At 45.5% G+C, this 19956-nt stretch overlaps 1 protein-coding gene across 1 annotated transcript; it reads left to right on the forward strand.

The window, feature by feature from the left end:
* Positions 1-2493: 2493 nt before the first annotated feature.
* LOC122928960 (gastrula zinc finger protein XlCGF17.1-like) lies at positions 2494-7577 on the forward strand. The gene is made up of 2 exons (XM_044282312.1): positions 2494-2548; positions 5344-7577. Exons 1-2 carry the CDS (start codon positions 2515-2517, stop codon positions 6246-6248), a joined length of 939 nt encoding a protein of 312 aa, XP_044138247.1. The 5' UTR covers positions 2494-2514; the 3' UTR covers positions 6249-7577.
* Positions 7578-19956: the final 12379 nt, after the last annotated feature.

The following is a 19956-nucleotide window of genomic DNA, read 5'->3' on the forward strand; positions in this document are numbered from 1 at the left end:
ACGAATGCTCTGCAGTCTGAGTAACCGGAAAATGTCATCTGTGAGCATGAAAGTATCAGATCAGGAGGTGAGAAGATGGGGCCGTGTCCTGGATACTGCCACAGAACTACAACTCCCAGCAGATGCACGCTGTTACATCAGAGAACTACAGCTTCCAGCATAACAGATAAACTTTAAGATATTACAAGGAGGAGTTATAAGAAGAAACCACTACAACTCCCAGCATCTCTTCAACTCTGTAGAAGAGAAAGTACTCATCACTCCTCCACCATATAAAGCTCCGCCCCTGCACTGATCACATGACAGTGACATCCTCATAGGTCCTTTACCACCTCTTATCCCATTCCTCCCGACTGCTGAACCACGCCCCCTGCATTGATCACATGACGCTGACATCACCACCTCTTCTCCTCTCCACTGCTGAGCCCCTACCCCTGTACTGATCACATGATGGTGACATCACCCCCAGGTCCTTCACCAAAATGTCTCCTCTCCACTGCTGAGCTCCGCCCCCTGCAATAATCACATGATGGTGACATCACCCCCCCCATCCTTCGCCACCTCTTCTCCTGTCCACTGCTAAGCCCCGCCCCTGCACTCATCACATGACGGTGATATCTATTAAAGGAGATTGTGGAGTCCGCACACCTTTTATGGTGGAGCGCCTGCATCACGCCGATTACAACCCAGCCATGATCCCCTGAAAAAGGTCTTGAGGACCGAAACGTCGGGACACACTATGGCCTATGAATATATGTTTATACTATGATTTTGGCGCGACTAGTCATATATTGACATTTTTGGAAAAAAAAATTTGTACCTATAATAAATTTGCAAAACAAAAAGAAAATTTGGAGTGCCGTGGATTATCTCTATTTATTCTATGACGGTGATATCATCACAGGTCCTTCACCACCTCCTCTCCTGTGCCCCGCCCCCTGCACTGATCACATGACAGTGACATCACCCCAGGTCCTTCACCACCTCTTCTCCTGAGCCCCACCTCCTGTACTGATCACATGACGGTGACATCACCCCAGGTCCTTCAGCTCTGGCAGTGCAGCAGATGCTGGGCAGGTCCTGGTCGGTAGTCACTGCTGAGCCACGCCCCTTGATCACATGACAGTGACGTCACCGCAGGTCCTTCAGCTCTGGCAGTGCAGCAGATACTGGGCAGGTCCTGGTCGGTAGTCAGGGCTCTTGTTCTCTCTGGTATCAGCCATTCCTCCAGCCTGCAGGTAAGATGAGCTGTGAGGAGACAGTGTGGTGGAGAGCTCAGACATGTCACCTCTGGAGATTCTCCTCCATTACACACAAGGAATCCTTCTCTGCTCCTCAGCTTAGTATGATGAGGGAGGAGTAGTGGGGATAGTGGGGGTTGTCATCATTCGCTGGCCCCTGACTGTCCTGGTGAGGGGCCCCTGCCTCCAGGAGGAGAATGAATGGAGCGGGGCCCGGTCTGAGCTCAGCTCTCTCCAGTCTCTTCTCTAGGAGTTCTGGACACAGCTGAGCACAGCCCAGAGGTGGGACCTGCAGCTATCAGACATGTATCTCCTGTGGAGCCACCAGAGATCTCCATGTTGGGGCCCCTGGAATCCATGTGGTGGGGGCTCTAAGAAGCGGGGCCCCTCCAGGCTCAGGAAGTGCGGTTCTGGAGGTGACATCTGGTCTTGTCCCCTGGATGATTTCCTCTCCTCTTCTCATAAAGGCGCCTGCAGTACCAGAAGCCTCCAGCTCCTCCAGTTCTCTCCTCTTCTCCTGAATGACCACCAAGGATGGACAGGAAGGTGATCAGCAGAAGAATATTAGACCTCACCTTGGAGATCATCTCCCTGCTGAGCGGAGAGGTAAACTTTTCTAGATTTCTCTCCTCTTTATTGTATTCTGTAACAAGTCAGACATCGGGAAGGAGAATCCATCATAGGAAGTGATAGGAAGAGTCCAGGGTCCTGGAGAACGGCCTCCAGACCTTCCAAGTGATGGAGAACCTGGAGATCAGCCCCCAATATGGTGAGTGATGTGTCATGTGACCAGTGACCAATAGTCATGTTGTAGGAGCCATGAGGAGGTAAGTAGGCACGTTGTACCAGGAGGAGAGGGCCGGAGGAGAGCACATGGCCCCTGAAGGGTTTATTCCCTAAGTGTCTCTCTCCATCCACAGGAGTACACAATAGTGAAGAAGACATCGGAGGACTGTGTGACTCCCATCATCCATCTCCAGGAGTCAGGAGGGCGGAGCAGGACCCCTCACCCCATCACAGAGCCTCTCCCTCACCCACTGATACATGAGCAGAAGATCCTAGAACTCACCCACAAGATGATGGAGCTGCTGACTGGAGAGGTGACACTGCTGGGAATGCTGGGAAATTCTCCAGTAACAGCACTGGAGGGGTCTGGGTGATGACGGTGTCATTGTGTTGTCAGGTTCCTATAAGGTGTCAGGATGTCACTGTCTATTTCTCCATGGAGGAGTGGGAGTATATAGAAGGACACAAGGACCTGTACAAGGAGGCCATGATGGAGGAGCACCAGCCTCTTATATCACAGGGTAAGACCCGTCATGTGCAGTGTATGCACGTGTGTGCAGTGACATGTAATGGAGGAGCACCAGCCTCTTATATCACAAGGTAAGAGCCGTCATGTGCAGTGTATACACGTGTGTGCAGTGACATGTAATGGAGGAGCACCAGCCTCTTATATCACAGGGTAAGAGCCGTCATGTGCAGTATATACACGTGTGTGCAGTGACATGTAATGGAGGAGCACCAGCCTCTTATATCACAAGGTAAGAGCCGTCATGTGCAGTGTATACACGTGTGTGCAGTGACATGTAATGGAGGAGCACCAGCCTCTTATATCACAAGGTAAGAGCCGTCATGTGCAGTGTGTACAAGTGTGTGCAGTGACATGTAATGGAGGAGCACCAGCCTCTTATATCACAGGGTGAGAGTCGTCATGTGCAGTGTATACACGTGTGTGCAGTGACATGTAATGGAGGAGCACCAGCTTCTTATATCACAAGGTAAGAGCCGTCATGTGCAGTGTGTACAAGTGTGGGCAGTGACATGTAATGGAGGAGCACCAGCCTCTTATATCACAGGGTGAGAGTCGTCATGTGCAGTGTATACACGTGTGTGCAGTGACATGTAATGGAGGAGCACCAGCTTCTTATATCACAAGGTAAGAGCCGTCATGTGCAGTGTATACACGTGTGTGCAGTGACATGTAATGGAGGAGCACCAGCCTCTTATATCCCAGGGTAAGAGCCGTCATGTGCAGTGTATACACGTGTGTGCAGTGACATGTCATGGAGGAGCACCAGCTTCTTATATCACAAGGTAAGAGCCGTCATGTGCAGTGTGTGTGCAGTGACATGTAATGGAGGAGCACCAGCTTCTTATATCACAAGGTAAGAGCCGTCATGTGCAGTGTATACACGTGTGTGCAGTGACATGTAATGGAGGAGCACCAGCCTCTTATATCACAGGGTAAGAGCCGTCATGTGCAGTGTATACACGTGTGTGCAGTGACATGTCATGGAGGAGCACCAGCCTCTTATATCACAAGGTTAGAGCCGTCATGTGCAGTGTATACACGTGTGTGCAGTGACATGTAATGGAGGAGCACCAGCCTCTTATATCACAGGGTAAGAGCCGTCATGTGCAGTGTATACACGTGTGTGCAGTGACATGTCATGGAGGAGCACCAGCTTCTTATATCACAAGGTAAGAGCCGTCATGTGCAGTGTGTGTGCAGTGACATGTAATGGAGGAGCACCAGCTTCTTATATCACAAGGTAAGAGCCGCCATGTGCAGTGTATACACGTGTGTGCAGTGACATGTAATGGAGGAGCACCATCCTCTTATATCACAAGGTAAGAGCCGTCATGTGCAGTGTATACACGTGTGTGCAGTGACATGTAATGGAGGAGCACCAGCCTCTTATATCACAGGGTAAGAGCCGTCATGTGCAGTGTATACACGTGTGTGCAGTGACATGTAATGGAGGAGCACCAGCCTCTTATATCACAAGGTAAGAGCCGTCATGTGCAGTGTATACACGTGTGTGCAGTGACATGTCATGGAGGAGCACCAGCCTCTTATATCACAAGGTTAGAGCCGTCATGTGCAGTGTATACACATGTGTGCAGTGACATGTAATGGAGGAGCACCAGCCTCTTATATCACAAGGTAAGAGCCGTCATGTGCAGAGGCTCTCTCACAGAATTTTAAAATATCAACTGCATGTAGTATTAAATAGATCTTAGACCTGATGAGGCCGGTGAACTTACTTAAAAATTCCATGTCAGAAGGTTAATAGTAAAATCCAGGAGAGCACATGATGAGTTTTGTACTCAGTCACTGTCCACCTGATGAGCTCCTTTCAGTGCACCTCCTCCCCTGCTGCTACATGTGATCTCTGTAAATGGCAGTAAACTAAAACGGTTGATGGAATTAGAAGCTGGAATTCCTCATTGACACTGCTGCTGGAAGAATGAGGGATCTCTCACTGTTTGTGAATTAAAGGGGTTATCCAGGTAAATATAGTGATTACTATCACATCAGCAGGGGTCCGAGGCCCGGCACCCCCACCGATCAGCTGCTTCCCTCACTGGAGCTCTGGTGAGCGCAGCCGGCTCCTGAAAGCTTTCCAGGCACAGCGCAGCATATTGTATAGCACCTCATCCCCATTCAATTAATTGGGGAGTAGCTACTACTAGGCCATGTAACCGATGTACGGTGACGTCACATGGTCTAGGAAGAGGTCTCTTCTGACATCTGATCAGCGGGTGTCCTGGGTGTCAGACCCCTGCCAATCTGATATTGATGACAATTTACTGGATAACCCCTTTAAGCTCTAGGTGGACATGACACAAATTCTTCTAGTGAGTACACTAACATCATCAGGTCTAAACTCTATTTAATAATGAATACAGTTTGTGGTGAGGAATGTGGTGACGGATCCTTTTAAGTGAAATTGTTGTATTAAAGTAATGCCCATTTGGTGTTGAAGGGCAAACTGTGTTGGTATAATGCAGGACTACTTGCCAGACATGGCTGAGCTTTTCAACTGTTTGAGGTTTTTCAAGTCATGATTTACTGTATGTAAAAGTCAAAGCCAAGTGAAAGCCAGAATCCTGGACTTTAGGACGCTATATAAAGCTTTATAAGGCTGGAATCACATGTGAAGTGTTTTTTTTTTTTTTAACCAAAGGCAAGTGTGAATGGCTTATACCTCTGCATCTAGCTGGATCCACGTCCAGCCTAATAGGAATGTTAGAAGTTATTACTCTACACTATATGGTTTGAAAAAAGCACAAATTCTAATTTTTATATTCACAGAAAATCTTAGCAAGAATTCTGAGAGAAACATCATGTTATCACTAAGTAATAAAGCTGAAGAAGATGAAGATATCCTGCAGTGCTCTTTAGGAGAAAACCTCATTACCCCTAATGTACATCCAGGACTTCACAGTACAGATCTGTCATATAATCCTCCTAATCATGAGGAACCTTCTCCTGACCAATCACAGATTGTTACCCCAAATGCAGGTCAAAAAGGGGGTGAAAGGTTTCAATGTGGTAAACAATTCACAAAAAGCTCAGGTCTTTCTACAAACAGAAGAATTCACACAGGAGAGAAGCCATTCTCATGTTCAGAATGTGGGAAATGCTTTTCAGGAAAATCAAATCTTATTAGACACAAAAGAAGTCACACAGGAGAGAAACCATATCCATGTTCAGTATGTGGGAAATGTTTTACAGAGAAATCAAGTCTTATTAGGCATGAAAGAATTCACACAGGAGAGAAGCCGTATTCATGTTCAGAATGTGGGAAATGTTTTACCGATAAATCATTTATTGTTATACATAAGAGAAGTCACACAGGAGAGAAGCCATATTCATGTTCAGAATGTGGGAAATGTTTTACATATAAATCAAATCTTCTTATACATGAGAGAAGTCACACAGGAGAGAAACCATATTCTTGTTCAGAATGCGGGAAATGTTTTACAGAGAAATCATATCTTGTTGCACATGAGAGACGACACACGGGAGAGAAGCCATATTCATGTTCGGAATGTGGGAAGCAATTTTCAGATAAATCAAATCTTGTTAGGCATGAGAGAAATCACACAGGTGAGAAACTGCATTCATGTTTAGAATGTGGGAAATGTTTTATTTCTAAAGCACAACTTAGGAATCATCAGGAAAAACACACAAGAGAGAAGCTGTATTCATGTTGAGAACGTGGAAAATGTTTTTCATAAAAATCTGATCTTGGTAGACATAGATAATTTATAGGTGGAACCATTTTCACATATTTTAACATATTGGGTTATTCATGGACCTTAAAAGACGTTAAAGGCTATGTACACCTTTGTAGGCAATTGTTTATGATTGTATTTTACTCATTTTGACCTAAAAATCATTTTTTCAATTGGTCTTTATTGAGCCATTTTGACAAGAGTTAACTAGAAGGTTGATATTCCTGAACAGCATCTGAAAAAAATAGGGTCTTCTTGGATATCGGTGGTCATTAGTGCAAGCTGCCAGCTTAAGCCGGGTTCACATCACCAATTTGTTTTCCATTCTCCTGATCCGTCAAAAGAACATGATCCTGTATTTTAAGCATCTGTTATGCTCAGTTATGCAGATTTTGCATCAGTTTTAGCCATTTTCGTCTGAGATCTTTTTTTTAAGATGGAAAAAAATTACTTCGAACAGGACTTACCCAGGTGTATTCAGGTTAAATGGCTGCACAGGCAGAAGTTGGTACATGGGCAGTCAAGAGATTAAAGCACCTTTGCAGAATCTTGCCAGCTATTGCTCAAGCAGAGAATTAGGTAAACAGTACAGTATAAATATCAGATGCTGATTACACATTAGAAACAGCCTAGCAGCTGCACACAGAACCAAAGCAGGGCTTAACCCTTGCAATAGTGCTGAATGAGGTGAGGTTCAATAAAGAATGTCCCCAATAGATACATTGGACATCGGCGCCGAGGCCTGCTGATGGAACGTTAGACCTGCAACAGACACAGGACGAGTGCAGCGGTGCCTGCCCAAAGTAGCAGGGCAGCAGCGTACATGGGCTGGTGGTATAAAGTTACTCCCCCCTATACCTTCTCTTCTTTGGTCCAGACAGTCATAGAAATCTCTTAAGCAGAACTGGGGCATTGATGTTTTCTATGCTTCTGCACCCTTTCCTCAGTGCCTTAGGTGCTTAGGATGAATTTGACCTCAAATTCATCCTCATCACCAGCAGGAACAGAAGTGTATACAGAGGGTTTGGAATAGGAGTCTGAGGTGGAACATGTGGAAGGAGTTGGGAATGGGGAGAGATGGAGTCAAATGTTGCTTATAACAGACTGGGTTAATTTGGCAGATAACCCCGGAAGTGGAGTGACTGTGAAAGATGGTACTAAGGGAATTGTGGTGGAGCTCTTTGTTTCTTATCAACAAACCACTTGCATAAGTCTAAGCCTGAGTTAGGAAAGCCTCCTGTCATATCTGTAAACAAATTATTGGCTGCAGCATCTGCAATGGATACAGGAAGATAAAGGTGCTGTACATAACCAATAAAGAATGATGATTTAAATAGTAGACTCAATGGAATGATTATTGTGGCAGAACTGAGCCAAAAAAGCCCTAGCCATCTTGTTTCAAGGAGAGAAAGAGCCGTAGATATTTCTCTAGGGTCTGGTTGACGCTCTCCCTTTTCTTGGTGGACTGAGGATGGTAGGCAGAATAGAAGTCCAGTTTAATCTCAAGCAAACTACAGAGTGATGTACATGTAGAGGATCACCCAAATTACTGTACATCCATAGGAGGCAGGAAGATCTGTCCAGCCCATAGCAATGTGTTGCCATGGAGTTTTGGGAATCATAAAAGGATAATGTAAACCAGCAGGCCCCTGTCTGGCTGACTTGTTCTGGGCTCAATTCACACACACCGCAACAAACTCTGACATCCTGTCAAATAGATGTCCATCAATAGTACCTGGAGATGAGCTCGACAGTATTACAGACCCCTGGATGACCAACCATTTTAGATTTATGTCCCCAAGTGAGAACTTGCCTATGTCTGGCTTGAGGAACATAAGTTCTCCCTGGAGGGATGTCTCTAATTTGTACCAAGGAAACAAAAACTATGTGGGCTTGGTCAATGATGTGCTGCGGCTTCTCCACCCTATTAGCCAGATCAAATGAACAAGAGAGGGCATCTTTTTTGGTATTCCTGTCAGCCAGATGGAAATGCAGGATGAACTTAAACATAGAATGTGTCGGCAGATAAGAACCATTTGGCCCATCTAGTCTGCCCAATATACTGAATACTATAAATAGCCCTTGGCCCTATCTTATATGAAGGATGGCCTTATGCCTATCCCAGGCATGCTTAAACTCCTCCACTGTATTTGCAGCTACCACTTCTGCAGGAAGGCTATTCCATGCATCCACTACTCTCTCAGTAAAGTAATACTTCCTGATATTACTTTTAACCTTTTGCCCCTCTAATTTAAGACTATGTCCTCTTGTAGCAGTTTTTCTTCTTGTAAATCTTCTCTCCTCTTTTACCTTGTTGATTCCCTTTATGTATTTAGCAGTTTCTCTCATCTCCCCTCTGTCTCGTCTTTCTTCCAAGCTATACATGTTAAGGTCCTTTAATCTTTCCTGGTAAGTTTTATCCTGCAATCCATGTACTAGTTTAGTAGCTCTTCTCTGAACTCTCTCCAAAGTATCAGTATCCTTCTGGAGATATGGTCTCCAGTACTGCGCACAATACTCCAGATGAGATCTCACTAGTGCTCTGTAGAGCGGCATGAGTGCCTCCCTCTGTCTACTGGTAATGCCTCTCCCTATACACCCAAGCATTCTGCTAGCATCTCCTGCTGCTCTATGACATTGTCTTCCTCCATCCACAGTGCTTTATGTATGGAGTCAGGAGGCACCATCCTACTAACTGATGTCACAAGTACTTTGCTGGGTGTTGGGTAGTTATGCATACTGGTTGACCAAGGCCTGATGCAGGAAATTTCCTGCCAAGCCAAAGTCCAGGAAGGCCTGTATGGAAAACAGAGTATCAATGCATGACAGCAACAGGGGTAAAGTCGCTTATCTTCACCCAACCATAGGCTATGGAGTTCTCCCTTAAGAGGACAGGTATGATGTATCAAACTGGTGTAAAGTAGAACTGGCTTAGTTGCCCATAGCAACCAATCAGATTATACCTTTCATTTTCCATGGCTCCTTTAGAAAATAAAAGGTGGAATTTGATTGGTTGCTATGGGTGACTAAACCACTTCTACTTTACACCAGTGTGATATATCTCCCCCAATGTGTCCCTTGGTTCTGCAACACATGCACAGGTCAGTAGCATGCCTATGCTGACCTTCATCTTACAGTCTGACCTGGTCTACCTGCATGGGGTCCTGGACTGTAGCTAAAAGTGGATGAGTCATGGGTCTCTGGAAGGATGTTGCCAATCTGGAAAGTCTTCTCGCAATCATACTCCCTGTATCAGAGGACAACTATGGTAGCAAGTGAAATGAGGTTGTCTATTGTGGATGGTACATCACAGCCTGCCAGTTTGTCTTTAACATGCAAAGACAGACCCTGCTAGAAATCCACCACCAGAGGCTTGTTGTTCCAGGCCAGTTCAGAGAACGGGTTGTTAAGCTGATTGACATACTGGCTAACTGTGAGGTTGCCCTGAAAGAGTCACAGAAGAGTAAACATGGCAGATGTAATTTGGCCTGTTTCATAAAAGACTACAGTGACTATGGGTTTTGCCTGATCCCTTGGTGCTTTGTATCTATGTGGGCCAGTTGTCAACTGTACCAGGACTACTCCAGGAGGTAGTGGCTTCCTGAAGTCACATACAAATAAGGTAGTGGCTTCCTGAAGTCACATAAAAATAAGGAATTCCTGCAGGTCCCAGGATTACTTCTCTCCCAGAGTTGTGTAGCCCAGCCTACAGCTAGAGCCTCACTCATCAGAAAGAAGACCACAAGGGCTACTTTATCCTAGTTGGTGGGGAACTGGTGTGACTGCAGCTCAAAGTGTATTGTGCAGTGATCGATGAACCCTAATATAGGGTTCCCCTCATACCATGGAGGAAGTGACAGACCTAAACCTGAACCACTAGCGGCACCAACAGTTGGAGGTGTCAGTACAGATGCTGAGGCTGGAGGTTTTGGCCTGGTCAAGGCATCCAGGCGAGCAGAGATGTTGTACATGTATGGAAGTAGTTGCTCCTGGCTACCACGCTGGTGATCTAGTTCCTTGGGTATGTCTGGCAAACCTATCCGAGGTAGGCCAGCGGGTTCCATGGACTGAGAATACTGTTACAGGCACTTGGTGTGAAACCACTGTGTCCACTAACCATTTTTAGTTTTGGCTAAACCTAAGGATGTTATTCTGGCAGTCCCTTGGTATTCAGCCTTTAACCCCTAAACAGGCCCACATAGGTGGAAAGCATCAAGGAATAGGGCAAAACTCAGTCAGTAACAGGTCAAAGTCAGGGCAGGCAAAGTTGTGCAAATCTGAGAAACAGTCCAAAGGTCAGGGCAGGTAGCAAAGGGTCAGTACGGTGATCAGGCACAAATCAGGTCAGGCAGCAGAGGGTCAGAATCCAGTAATCAGGCAGAAGTCAGTACATATGCAGACAAGCAGATTAAAAGCACCTTTCCAAGATCTAGGAGGCTAGAAAACCTATTGATCATGCAGAGAGTGAGACAAATAGCACTGTACATAGATGCCAGAAGAATTCCTGCAGTTACTTACTACCTACAACCTTAATGAGACCAGTGGAGCTCTACCACATTGCGGTCCTCTAAGTTACTGTTGGTGACCATCCGTGATGTATGCCTACCTGCACTTCTTGAGGAAGGTTCACAATAGTGATGTATTGTGGTGAATACGTGATAATTTCTCCAAAACCTCCAGGCCAACCACTAATTACTCAGCCTAACTACTTACATGTATCGGTATTTAGTCTTTTGCTAAAGCCTTCCAGAAGGAATTGTAGAATGGATTTTATTGTCTCCAGATTTTCATAGTTTGTGCCATACTCGGTTATAAATTTTCACTTTTGTAGGTTTGTGAGCTGCAAGGAGCGTATTGACTACTTCAGCTGAGAAACCCATATGTACAAGGGCGCCTCGCTCAGCTTCCAGACCGCTAGCTTCAAGCTGTTGCGGTTGGGATGGAGAAATCTCTTCTGGCTCAGAAGATCCGGGCATGGTGGGATTTTCCAAATTATTTATTTCGATAGATGTTCAAATAACTCTTTATATGGACTGCTGAAATGCCCTTTGACCATGCTTCTTCCAATTTCATCAGGAGACTGCATTCTTTGGAGAGTTCACCGTTCCTTATTTCTCCCTGTTTATGTAGAAAACTGTAGGTACATTGTCAGGATGTTATGAGCGGCCAGATGATCCTGAAAACGAATTAATGCTAGGTGGACCGCCTTCAGCTCCCTCCAGTTGGAGGACCTAATGCTTTTGGATTCCCATACACTCCATTTCTTCTGTATCCACAGATTGTAGGGACTGGGAAAAATTGTGAATAGACACCTGTTGCTTTTTCTGAGATTTGTACTGGTTCCAGAGCAGCTTATTTAATTAATGATCCTATTAGTCGGTGAATGACTGGGTTGCTTCCTTGATTCAAGAAGAAAGTATCTTGAGGATGTTTTGTGAATTCTAGAACATATCCCCTTTGAATTGTGGAGGTTACCCAAGCGTCTGTTGAAGTAAAGTTCTTCAATCTTGTTCCCCCTTGGGTCTGAGGCATGGTGGCATTGTTCTAAAAATTTTCTATTCTTTCTGTAGTCTGATCTTTTCTTTTTATCCTGAAATCTTCTATTTCTTCCAAACTGCTGCCTATTCTGAAACCTTGGTGATCTTCTTCTCTATGTCCGAAAGGGCTAGAATGTCTTTTCTTTGACTCAGGAAATTTAGTTGTTTTACTGTCATTCAATGATTCTAAGATCTTCTCCAGTTGGGGTCCAAACAATAATGTAGGCTAGAAGGGAAGATTACTAAAAATAAATGTTGACAAAAGATGACCAGACCACTGCTTAATCCACAGAGAACTTCTGGAAGTATTAGTAAGAGCTAGAGAACGGGAAGCAAATCTTAGTGTCTAGTGGTGCGCCACACAGGAACTCGGATGTATATTTCACTACAGACATTTTTTTTGTAATTCTTCTCTTGGAACCCCTTCCTCTATGTCATGGGACAGCTGAGAGAGCCAAATATGCAGAGATCTTGCTACCTCACCTACTTTGTCCTTCATACCTTGTAAAGGTACCAGTTTGTAACTTGTCTTGTTTATGCTTATTGCAATTGTCTGTATTATGTACACTCACCTAAAGAATTATTAGGAACACCTGTTCTATTTCTCATTAATGCGATTATCTAGTCAACCAATCACATGGCAGTTGCTTCTATGCATGTAGGGTTGTGGTCCTGGTCAAGACAATCTCCTGAACTCCAAACTGAATGTCAGAATTGGAAAGAAAGGTGGGCTACAACCGCAGAAGACCCCACCGGGTACCACTCATCTCCACTACAAATAGGAAAAAGAGGCTACAATTTGCATGAGCTCACCAAAATTGGACTGTTGAAGACTGGAAAAATGTTGCCTGGTCTGATGAGTCTCGATTTCTGTTGAGACATTCAAATGGTAGAGTCAGAATTTGGCGTAAACAGAATGAGAACATGGATCCATCATGCCTTGTTACCACTGTGCAGGCTGGTGGTGGTGGTGTAATGGTGTGGGGGATCTTTTCTGGGCACACTTTAGGCCCCTTAGTGCCAATTGGCCATAGTTTAAATGCCACGGGCTACCTGAGCATTGTTTCTGACCATGTCCATATCTTTATGACCACCATGTACCCATCCTCTGATGGCTACTTCCAGCAGGATAATGCACCATGTCACAAAGCTCAAATCATTTCAAATTGGTTTCTTGAATATGACAATGAGTTCACTGTACTAAAATGGCCCCCACAGTCACCAGATCTCAACCCAATAGAGCATCTTTGGGATGTGGTGGAACGGGAGCTTCGTGCCCTGGATGTGCATCCCTCAAATCTCCATCAACTGCAAGATGCTATCCTATCAATATGGGCCAACATTTCTAAAGAATGCTATCAGCACCTTGTTGAATTAAGGCAGTTCTGAAGGCAAAAGGGGTCCAACACCGTATTAGTATGGTGTTCCTAATAATTCTTTAGGTGAGTGTATGTGCCCCATGTATAATATGTACAGCACAAATTAAAGGCGCATTAATAATAATAACAATAATACCAGGACTGAGGCCAGAGTTGGCATACAGGAAGCAGACGTGGAAGCATAAGCATTTTTAGGAAGATAATTTTTTTGTTCACTGGATCTTTTATTAAATATATGATCAGTGTTACAAGAAGCCGTCCATTCTCTTCTATGGGACTGCTCGTTCCATTCTTGTTTACACTACAGAGCCGTCCCATAGAGGAGAATGGACGGCTTCTTGTAATTACACTGATCACCACTGCGATATTGACGGCGAGCAGGTAAACAAAGAAGGTAAGGCTGCGCTCATACGGGGTCAGATGATTGGTGGGATTGCCGGGTGTCGGACCCCCACAGATCTGATATTGATGACCTATCCTAGGTCATCAATATTAAAATCCAGGAAAAAAACCTTCAATATTGGGTGACCTGGTAAACCTTCCCTACGTTTTTTGGGAACTAATCAAATTGATCAAATTTAGACTTTTCAGATACATCTCGGTCTCTATAGTTCCTTTGACGGCTTTCCAGAATTCATATAATTTTTGCGTCATATCATGCTGTCTTCCATATCCTCAGAGTTTGGATCTCCCCGTCTGACATTGAGCTTTCAGAGGATGCAGTGATACACCTCGAAGGAGAGGTTCTGTGTGATGTCATTGCCTTTTTATGAAATGCCTTAAAAATAGACGTTAATTGTTCTTTAAACCATCCTAATAAAACCTCCTCTGTTTTCAAAATGGGGAGTTTCCAGTGACGTGCATTTCAAGCACATGTCAGAGGGGGCATCATCTGGGGCAGCTGCGGTGTCTAGACTTTCTTTTCCTCTTGGAGGTGGACATCTGGGCAATAATAATACGAGAGTTAAGTCATATACCAAAAATAATAAGGCATTAACCAACACCAGTCCAAGATGAGGAGGCGAGACACTGTGTCCCATATCGGCATGTGATAAGTCTACCATGCCAGAGCTGCCCCCTGCAGGCCATTATACCCTCCACGCTGCACCTTACTTACCCTGGAAAGCAGCAGGTGTAGCACCCTGAAGAGCGCACATTGCACCGATATCCCCGGAGTTAAATAGCACCACTTCTGTGCATGTGCGAGATGTGTGACTGCCCAGTGTGTCTCATGCATGCACCGCTCTGCTACGAGTCTCGGACGCTTCAACCCCCATCCTCACTGCGTATAGGGGGAAGCAGGCAGAGAATGGAGCGAGGTGCTGTAAATATACATGGGTAAGACTCTCACTACAATCTTCAGGGTAAGGGGCAACTGTTTCACACCTGGTAGGGGATAGTTATGGGGAATTGTCTCTTTTATCTGTGCCTAGAGAGAAATATAATTTGTGCTTACTGGTCCACGTATCAGTGGTTATGTGGACCTTGCCAATGATGGCGTTGCACAGCGCACATATGATTTTTTCCTGCTGCTTGTACATGCAGAGATGGGATGGTGTCACGATCTGTGTGGGAGGAAAACACCAAACAGAACAGCCCATGTGCTTTTTTCTCAAAAAAAACTCTCGACTGCTGAAATTATGACGTGGATAATAGGGAATTGCTGGCCATTAAGTAAGCTTTTGAGGAACGGCGCCATTGGTTGGAAGGAGCAATTCATCCTATTGCGGTAATTACTGATCACAAAAATCTGGCTTACCTTGAGTCGGCTAAACGACTGAATCCAAGGCAGGCCAGATGGGCGCTGTTTTTCACCAGATTTAACTTCATTGTCACCTACCGCCCTGGGGTTAAGAACGTTGAGGCGGATGCTTTGTCGCACAGATTTCCTGGGGGGGGAATTCTAAAGATCCCAACCCTATTTTGTCTGAAGGGGTATTCATATCTGCCTTACATCCTGATCTTGAGGCTAAGGTGTTGGAGGCCCAAGAGGATGCTCCGGACTCTTGTCCTCCAGGGAAATTGTTTGTTCCTTCAGACTTACGTCACAAGATTTTTGAGGAACATCACTGTACTGTCCTGGCTGGACACCCTGGGAGTAGATCCACTGTCAATCTTATCTCGCGCAAATTTTGGTAGCCGGGGCTGCGTAAGTGTGTTGAGGACCATGTGTTAGCCTGTTGTACCTGTGCTCGTGCTAAGGTGACGCATACTCTGAATCTCTTCTTCTGTTACCCATCTCGCCCAGACCTTGGACATATTTGTCCATGGACTTTATCACGGATTTACCGAATTCTTCGGGAAAAACCGTGATCGAGGTGGTAGTTGATTGGTTTAGCAAAATGGCACATTTTATAGCATTGCCGGCTCTACCTAATGCTAAAACTCTTAGACAGGTGTTTGTCGATAACATCGTGAAACTCCATGGCATTCCCTCTGATGTGGTGTCCGATCGGGGGGACTTTGTTTCCAGATTCTGGAAAGCGTTCTGTACTCGACTGGGGTACAATTGTCGTTTTCTTCGGCTTTTCATCCTCAGTCGAACGGACAGACAGAGCGCACTAATCAGAATCTGGAGACTTACTTGGGATGTTTTGTTTCGGAGGACCAGGAGAAGTGGTCTTCATTTTTGTTGTTTAGCTGAGTTTGCCATTAATAACCGTAGACAGGAGTCCACTGATAAGTCGCAGATTTTGGGGGCATATGGAGTCCATCCGCAGTTGGGCACATTTTCTGGTTCTCAAACTTCCGGTATTCCTGAGGAGGAACGATTTTTCTCTTTTTTGTCTTCGATTTGGCGGAAAATTCAAAAAAAACTGAAAAAGATGGGCAACAGGCATAAGCGTGTGGCTGACAGGAGACTTATGAATGGTCTGGACCTGAGAGTGGGTGATTCTGTGTGGCTGTCCACAAGAGACATTAAGCTTAAGGTGCCTTATTGGAAGTTGGGCCCAAGATTTATTGGTCCATATAAGATCACTGCCATTGCTAACCCTGTAGCCTTCCGTATGGAACTTCCTCAGGCTTTGAAAATTCATAACGCATTTCATAAGTCGTTGAAGAAATGTGTCGAACCTGTTGAGCAGTGCTCCTTGCCTTCCACTCTTGTCATGGTGGACAATAATTTCGAATTTCTCTGTAGATCCCTCCGGTATCTCATCCACTGGAATTTTTATGGACCAGAGGAGAGGATGTGGGTTCCAGCTGCCGATGTTAATGTGAATCATCTGGTGAAGGCCTTTCACAGAGCCCATCCTGTTAAGGTCGGTCCTTGGTGCCCGGAGGTCACCCGTAGAAGAGGGGGTACTGTCACAGTCCCTCAGGTGACTGATCTCAGGAGATCAGGGAGACTGGCTGAGCGTGGAGGAATCTAACAGCCTCCTTGATTTCTCTTGATTCAGTGTTGATAGGGTTAATGACCACTTCCCTTTTCGCAGCTGTTGCTCAGTGGTTATCACTTCTACCCTTAATAGTCTGACCCCACCCTTCTGACTATGCGGTAGGTAGCTTCATTTTGGTTTGCCTGAGCTGGTGTGAGGTCGTCTCGGGTGTTCCATGTTCCCTACACTTCTGCTGTCCTTATTCTGACATGTTTTGTGTCTTCTCTCTTCATGTTTTCCACACTTCTGCTGTCCTTATTCTGACATGTCTTGTGTCTCCTCTCTTCCGTGTTCCCCACACTCCTGCTGTCCTTATTCTGACATGTCTTGTGTCTCCTCTCTTCCATGTTCCCCACACTCCTGGTGTCCCTATTCTGATATGTCTTGTGTCTCCTCTCTTCCATGTTCCCCACACTTCTGGTGTCCTTATTCTGACATGTCTTGTGTCTCCTCTCTTCCATGTTCCCCACACTTCTGCAGTCCTTATTCTGACATGTCTTGTGTCTTCTCTCCTCCATGTTCCCCACACTTCTGGTGACCTTATTCTGACATGTCTTGTGTCTCCTTTCCTCCATGTTCCCCACACTTCTGGTGTCCTTATTCTGACATGTCTTGTGTCTCCTCTCTTCCATGTTCCCCACACTTCTGGTGTCCTTATTCTGACATGTCTTATGTCTCCTCTCTTCCGTGTTCCCCACACGTCTGCAGTCCTTATTCTGACATGTCTTATGTCTCGTCTCTTCCATGTTCCCCACATTTCTTCTGTCCTTATTCTGACATGTCTTATGTCTCCTCTCTTCCATGTTCCCCACACTCCTGGTGTCCTTATTCTGACATGTCTTGTGTTTCATCCCTTCCATGTTCCCTACACTCCTGGTGTCCTTATTCTGACATGTCTTGTGTCTCCTCTCTTCCATGTTCCCCACACTCCTGGTGTCCTTATTCTGACATGTCTTGTGTCTCCTCTCTTCATGTTTCTACACTTCTGCTGTCCTTATTCTGACATGTCTTGTGTCTCCTTTGTTCCATGTTCCCCACACTCCTGCTGTACTTATTCTGACATGTCTTGTGTCTCATCCCTTCCATGTTCCCCACACTTCTGCTGTCCTTATTCTGACATGTCTTGTGTCTCCTCTCTTCCATGTTCCCCACACTTCTGCTGTCCTTATTCTGACATGTCTTGTGTCTCCTCTCTCCCATGTTCCCCACACTCCTAGTGTTCTTATTCTGACATGCCTTGTGTCTCCTCTCTTCCATGTTCCCCACACTTCTGCTGTCCTTATTCTGACATGTCCTGTGTCTCCTCTCTTCCATGTTCCCCACACTCCTAGTGTTCTTATTCTGACATGTCTTGTGTCTCCTCTCTTCCATGTTCCCCACACTCCTGGTGTCCTTATTCTGACATGTCTTGTGTCTTCTCTCTTCATGTTTTCCACACTTCTGCTGTCCTTATTCTGACATGTCTTGTGTCTCATCCCTTCCATGTTCCCCACACTTCTGCAGTCCTTATTCTGACATGTCTTGTGTCTCCTCTCCTCCATGTTCCCCACACTTCTGCTGTCCTTATTCTGACATATCTTGTGTCTCCTCTCTTTCATGTTCCCCACACTCCTGGTGTCCTTATTCTGACATATCTTGTGTCTCCCCTCTTCCATGTTCCCCACACTTCTGCTGCCCTTATTCTGACATGTCTTGTGCCTCCTCTCTTCCATGTTTCCCACACTTCTGCTGTCCTTATTCTGACATGTCTTGTGTCTCCTCTCTCCCATGTTCCCCACACTCCTAGTGTTCTTATTCTGACATGCCTTGTGTCTCCTCTCTCCCATGTTCCCCACACTTCTGCTGTCCTTATTCTGACATGTCTTGTGTCTCCTCTCTCCCATGTTCCCCACACTCCTGGTGTCCTTATTCTGACATGTCTTGTGTTTCATCCCTTCCATGTTCCCTACACTCCTGGTGTCCTTATTCTGACATGTCTTGTGTCTCCTCTCTTCCATGTTCCCCACACTCCTGGTGTCCTTATTCTGACATGTCTTGTGTCTCCTCTCTTCATGTTTCTACACTTCTGCTGTCCTTATTCTGACATGTCTTGTGTCTCCTTTGTTCCATGTTCCCCACACTCCTGCTGTACTTATTCTGACATGTCTTGTGTCTCATCCCTTCCATGTTCCCCACACTTCTGCTGTCCTTATTCTGACATGTCTTGTGTCTCCTCTCTCCCATGTTTCTACACTTCTGCTGTCCTTATTCTGACATGTCTTGTGTCTCCTCTCTTCCATGTTCCCCACACTTCTGCTGTCCTTATTCTGACATGTCTTGTGTCTCCTCTCTCCCATGTTCCCCACACTCCTAGTGTTCTTATTCTGACATGCCTTGTGTCTCCTCTCTTCCATGTTCCCCACACTTCTGCTGTCCTTATTCTGACATGTCATGTGTCTCCTCTCTTCCATGTTCCCCACACTCCTGGTGTTCTTATTCTGACATGTCTTGTGTCTCCTCTCTTCCATGTTCCCCACACTCCTGGTGTCCTTATTCTGACATGTCTTGTGTCTTCTCTCTTCATGTTTTCCACACTTCTTCTGTCCTTATTCTGACATGTCTTGTGTCTCATCTCTTCCATGTTCCCCACACTTCTGCAGTCCTTATTCTGACATGTCTTGTGTCTCCTCTCCTCCATGTTCTCCACACTTCTGCTGTCCTTATTCTGACATATCTTGTGTCTCCTCTCTTCCATGTTCCCCACACTCCTGGTGTCCTTATTCTGACATATCTTGTGTCTCCCCTCTTCCATGTTCCCCACACTTCTGCTGCCCTTATTCTGACATGTCTTGTGCCTCCTCTCTTCCATGTTTCCCACACTTCTGCTGTCCTTATTCTGACATGTCTTGTGTCTCCTCTCTCCCATGTTCCCCACACTCCTAGTGTTCTTATTCTGACATGCCTTGTGTCTCCTCTCTTCCATGTTCCCCACACTTCTGCTGTCCTTATTCTGACATGTCTTGTGTCTCCTCTCTCCCATGTTCCCCACACTCCTAGTGTTCTTATTCTGACATGCCTTGTGTCTCCTCTCTCCCATGTTCCCCACACTCCTGGTGTCCTTATTCTGACATGTCTTGTGTCTCCTCTCTCCCATGTTCCCCACACTCCTGGTGTCCTTATTCTGACATGTCTTGTGTTTCATCCCTTCCATGTTCCCTACACTCCTGGTGTCCTTATTCTGACATGTCTTGTGTCTCCTCTCTTCCATGTTCCCCACACTCCTGGTGTCCTTATTCTGACATGTCTTGTGTCTCCTCTCTTCATGTTTCTACACTTCTGCTGTCCTTATTCTGACATGTCTTGTGTCTCCTTTGTTCCATGTTCCCCACACTCCTGCTGTACTTATTCTGAC

This window comes from Bufo gargarizans, chromosome 2, assembly GCF_014858855.1.
Source record: "Bufo gargarizans isolate SCDJY-AF-19 chromosome 2, ASM1485885v1, whole genome shotgun sequence".
NCBI lineage: Eukaryota > Metazoa > Chordata > Amphibia > Anura > Bufonidae > Bufo > Bufo gargarizans.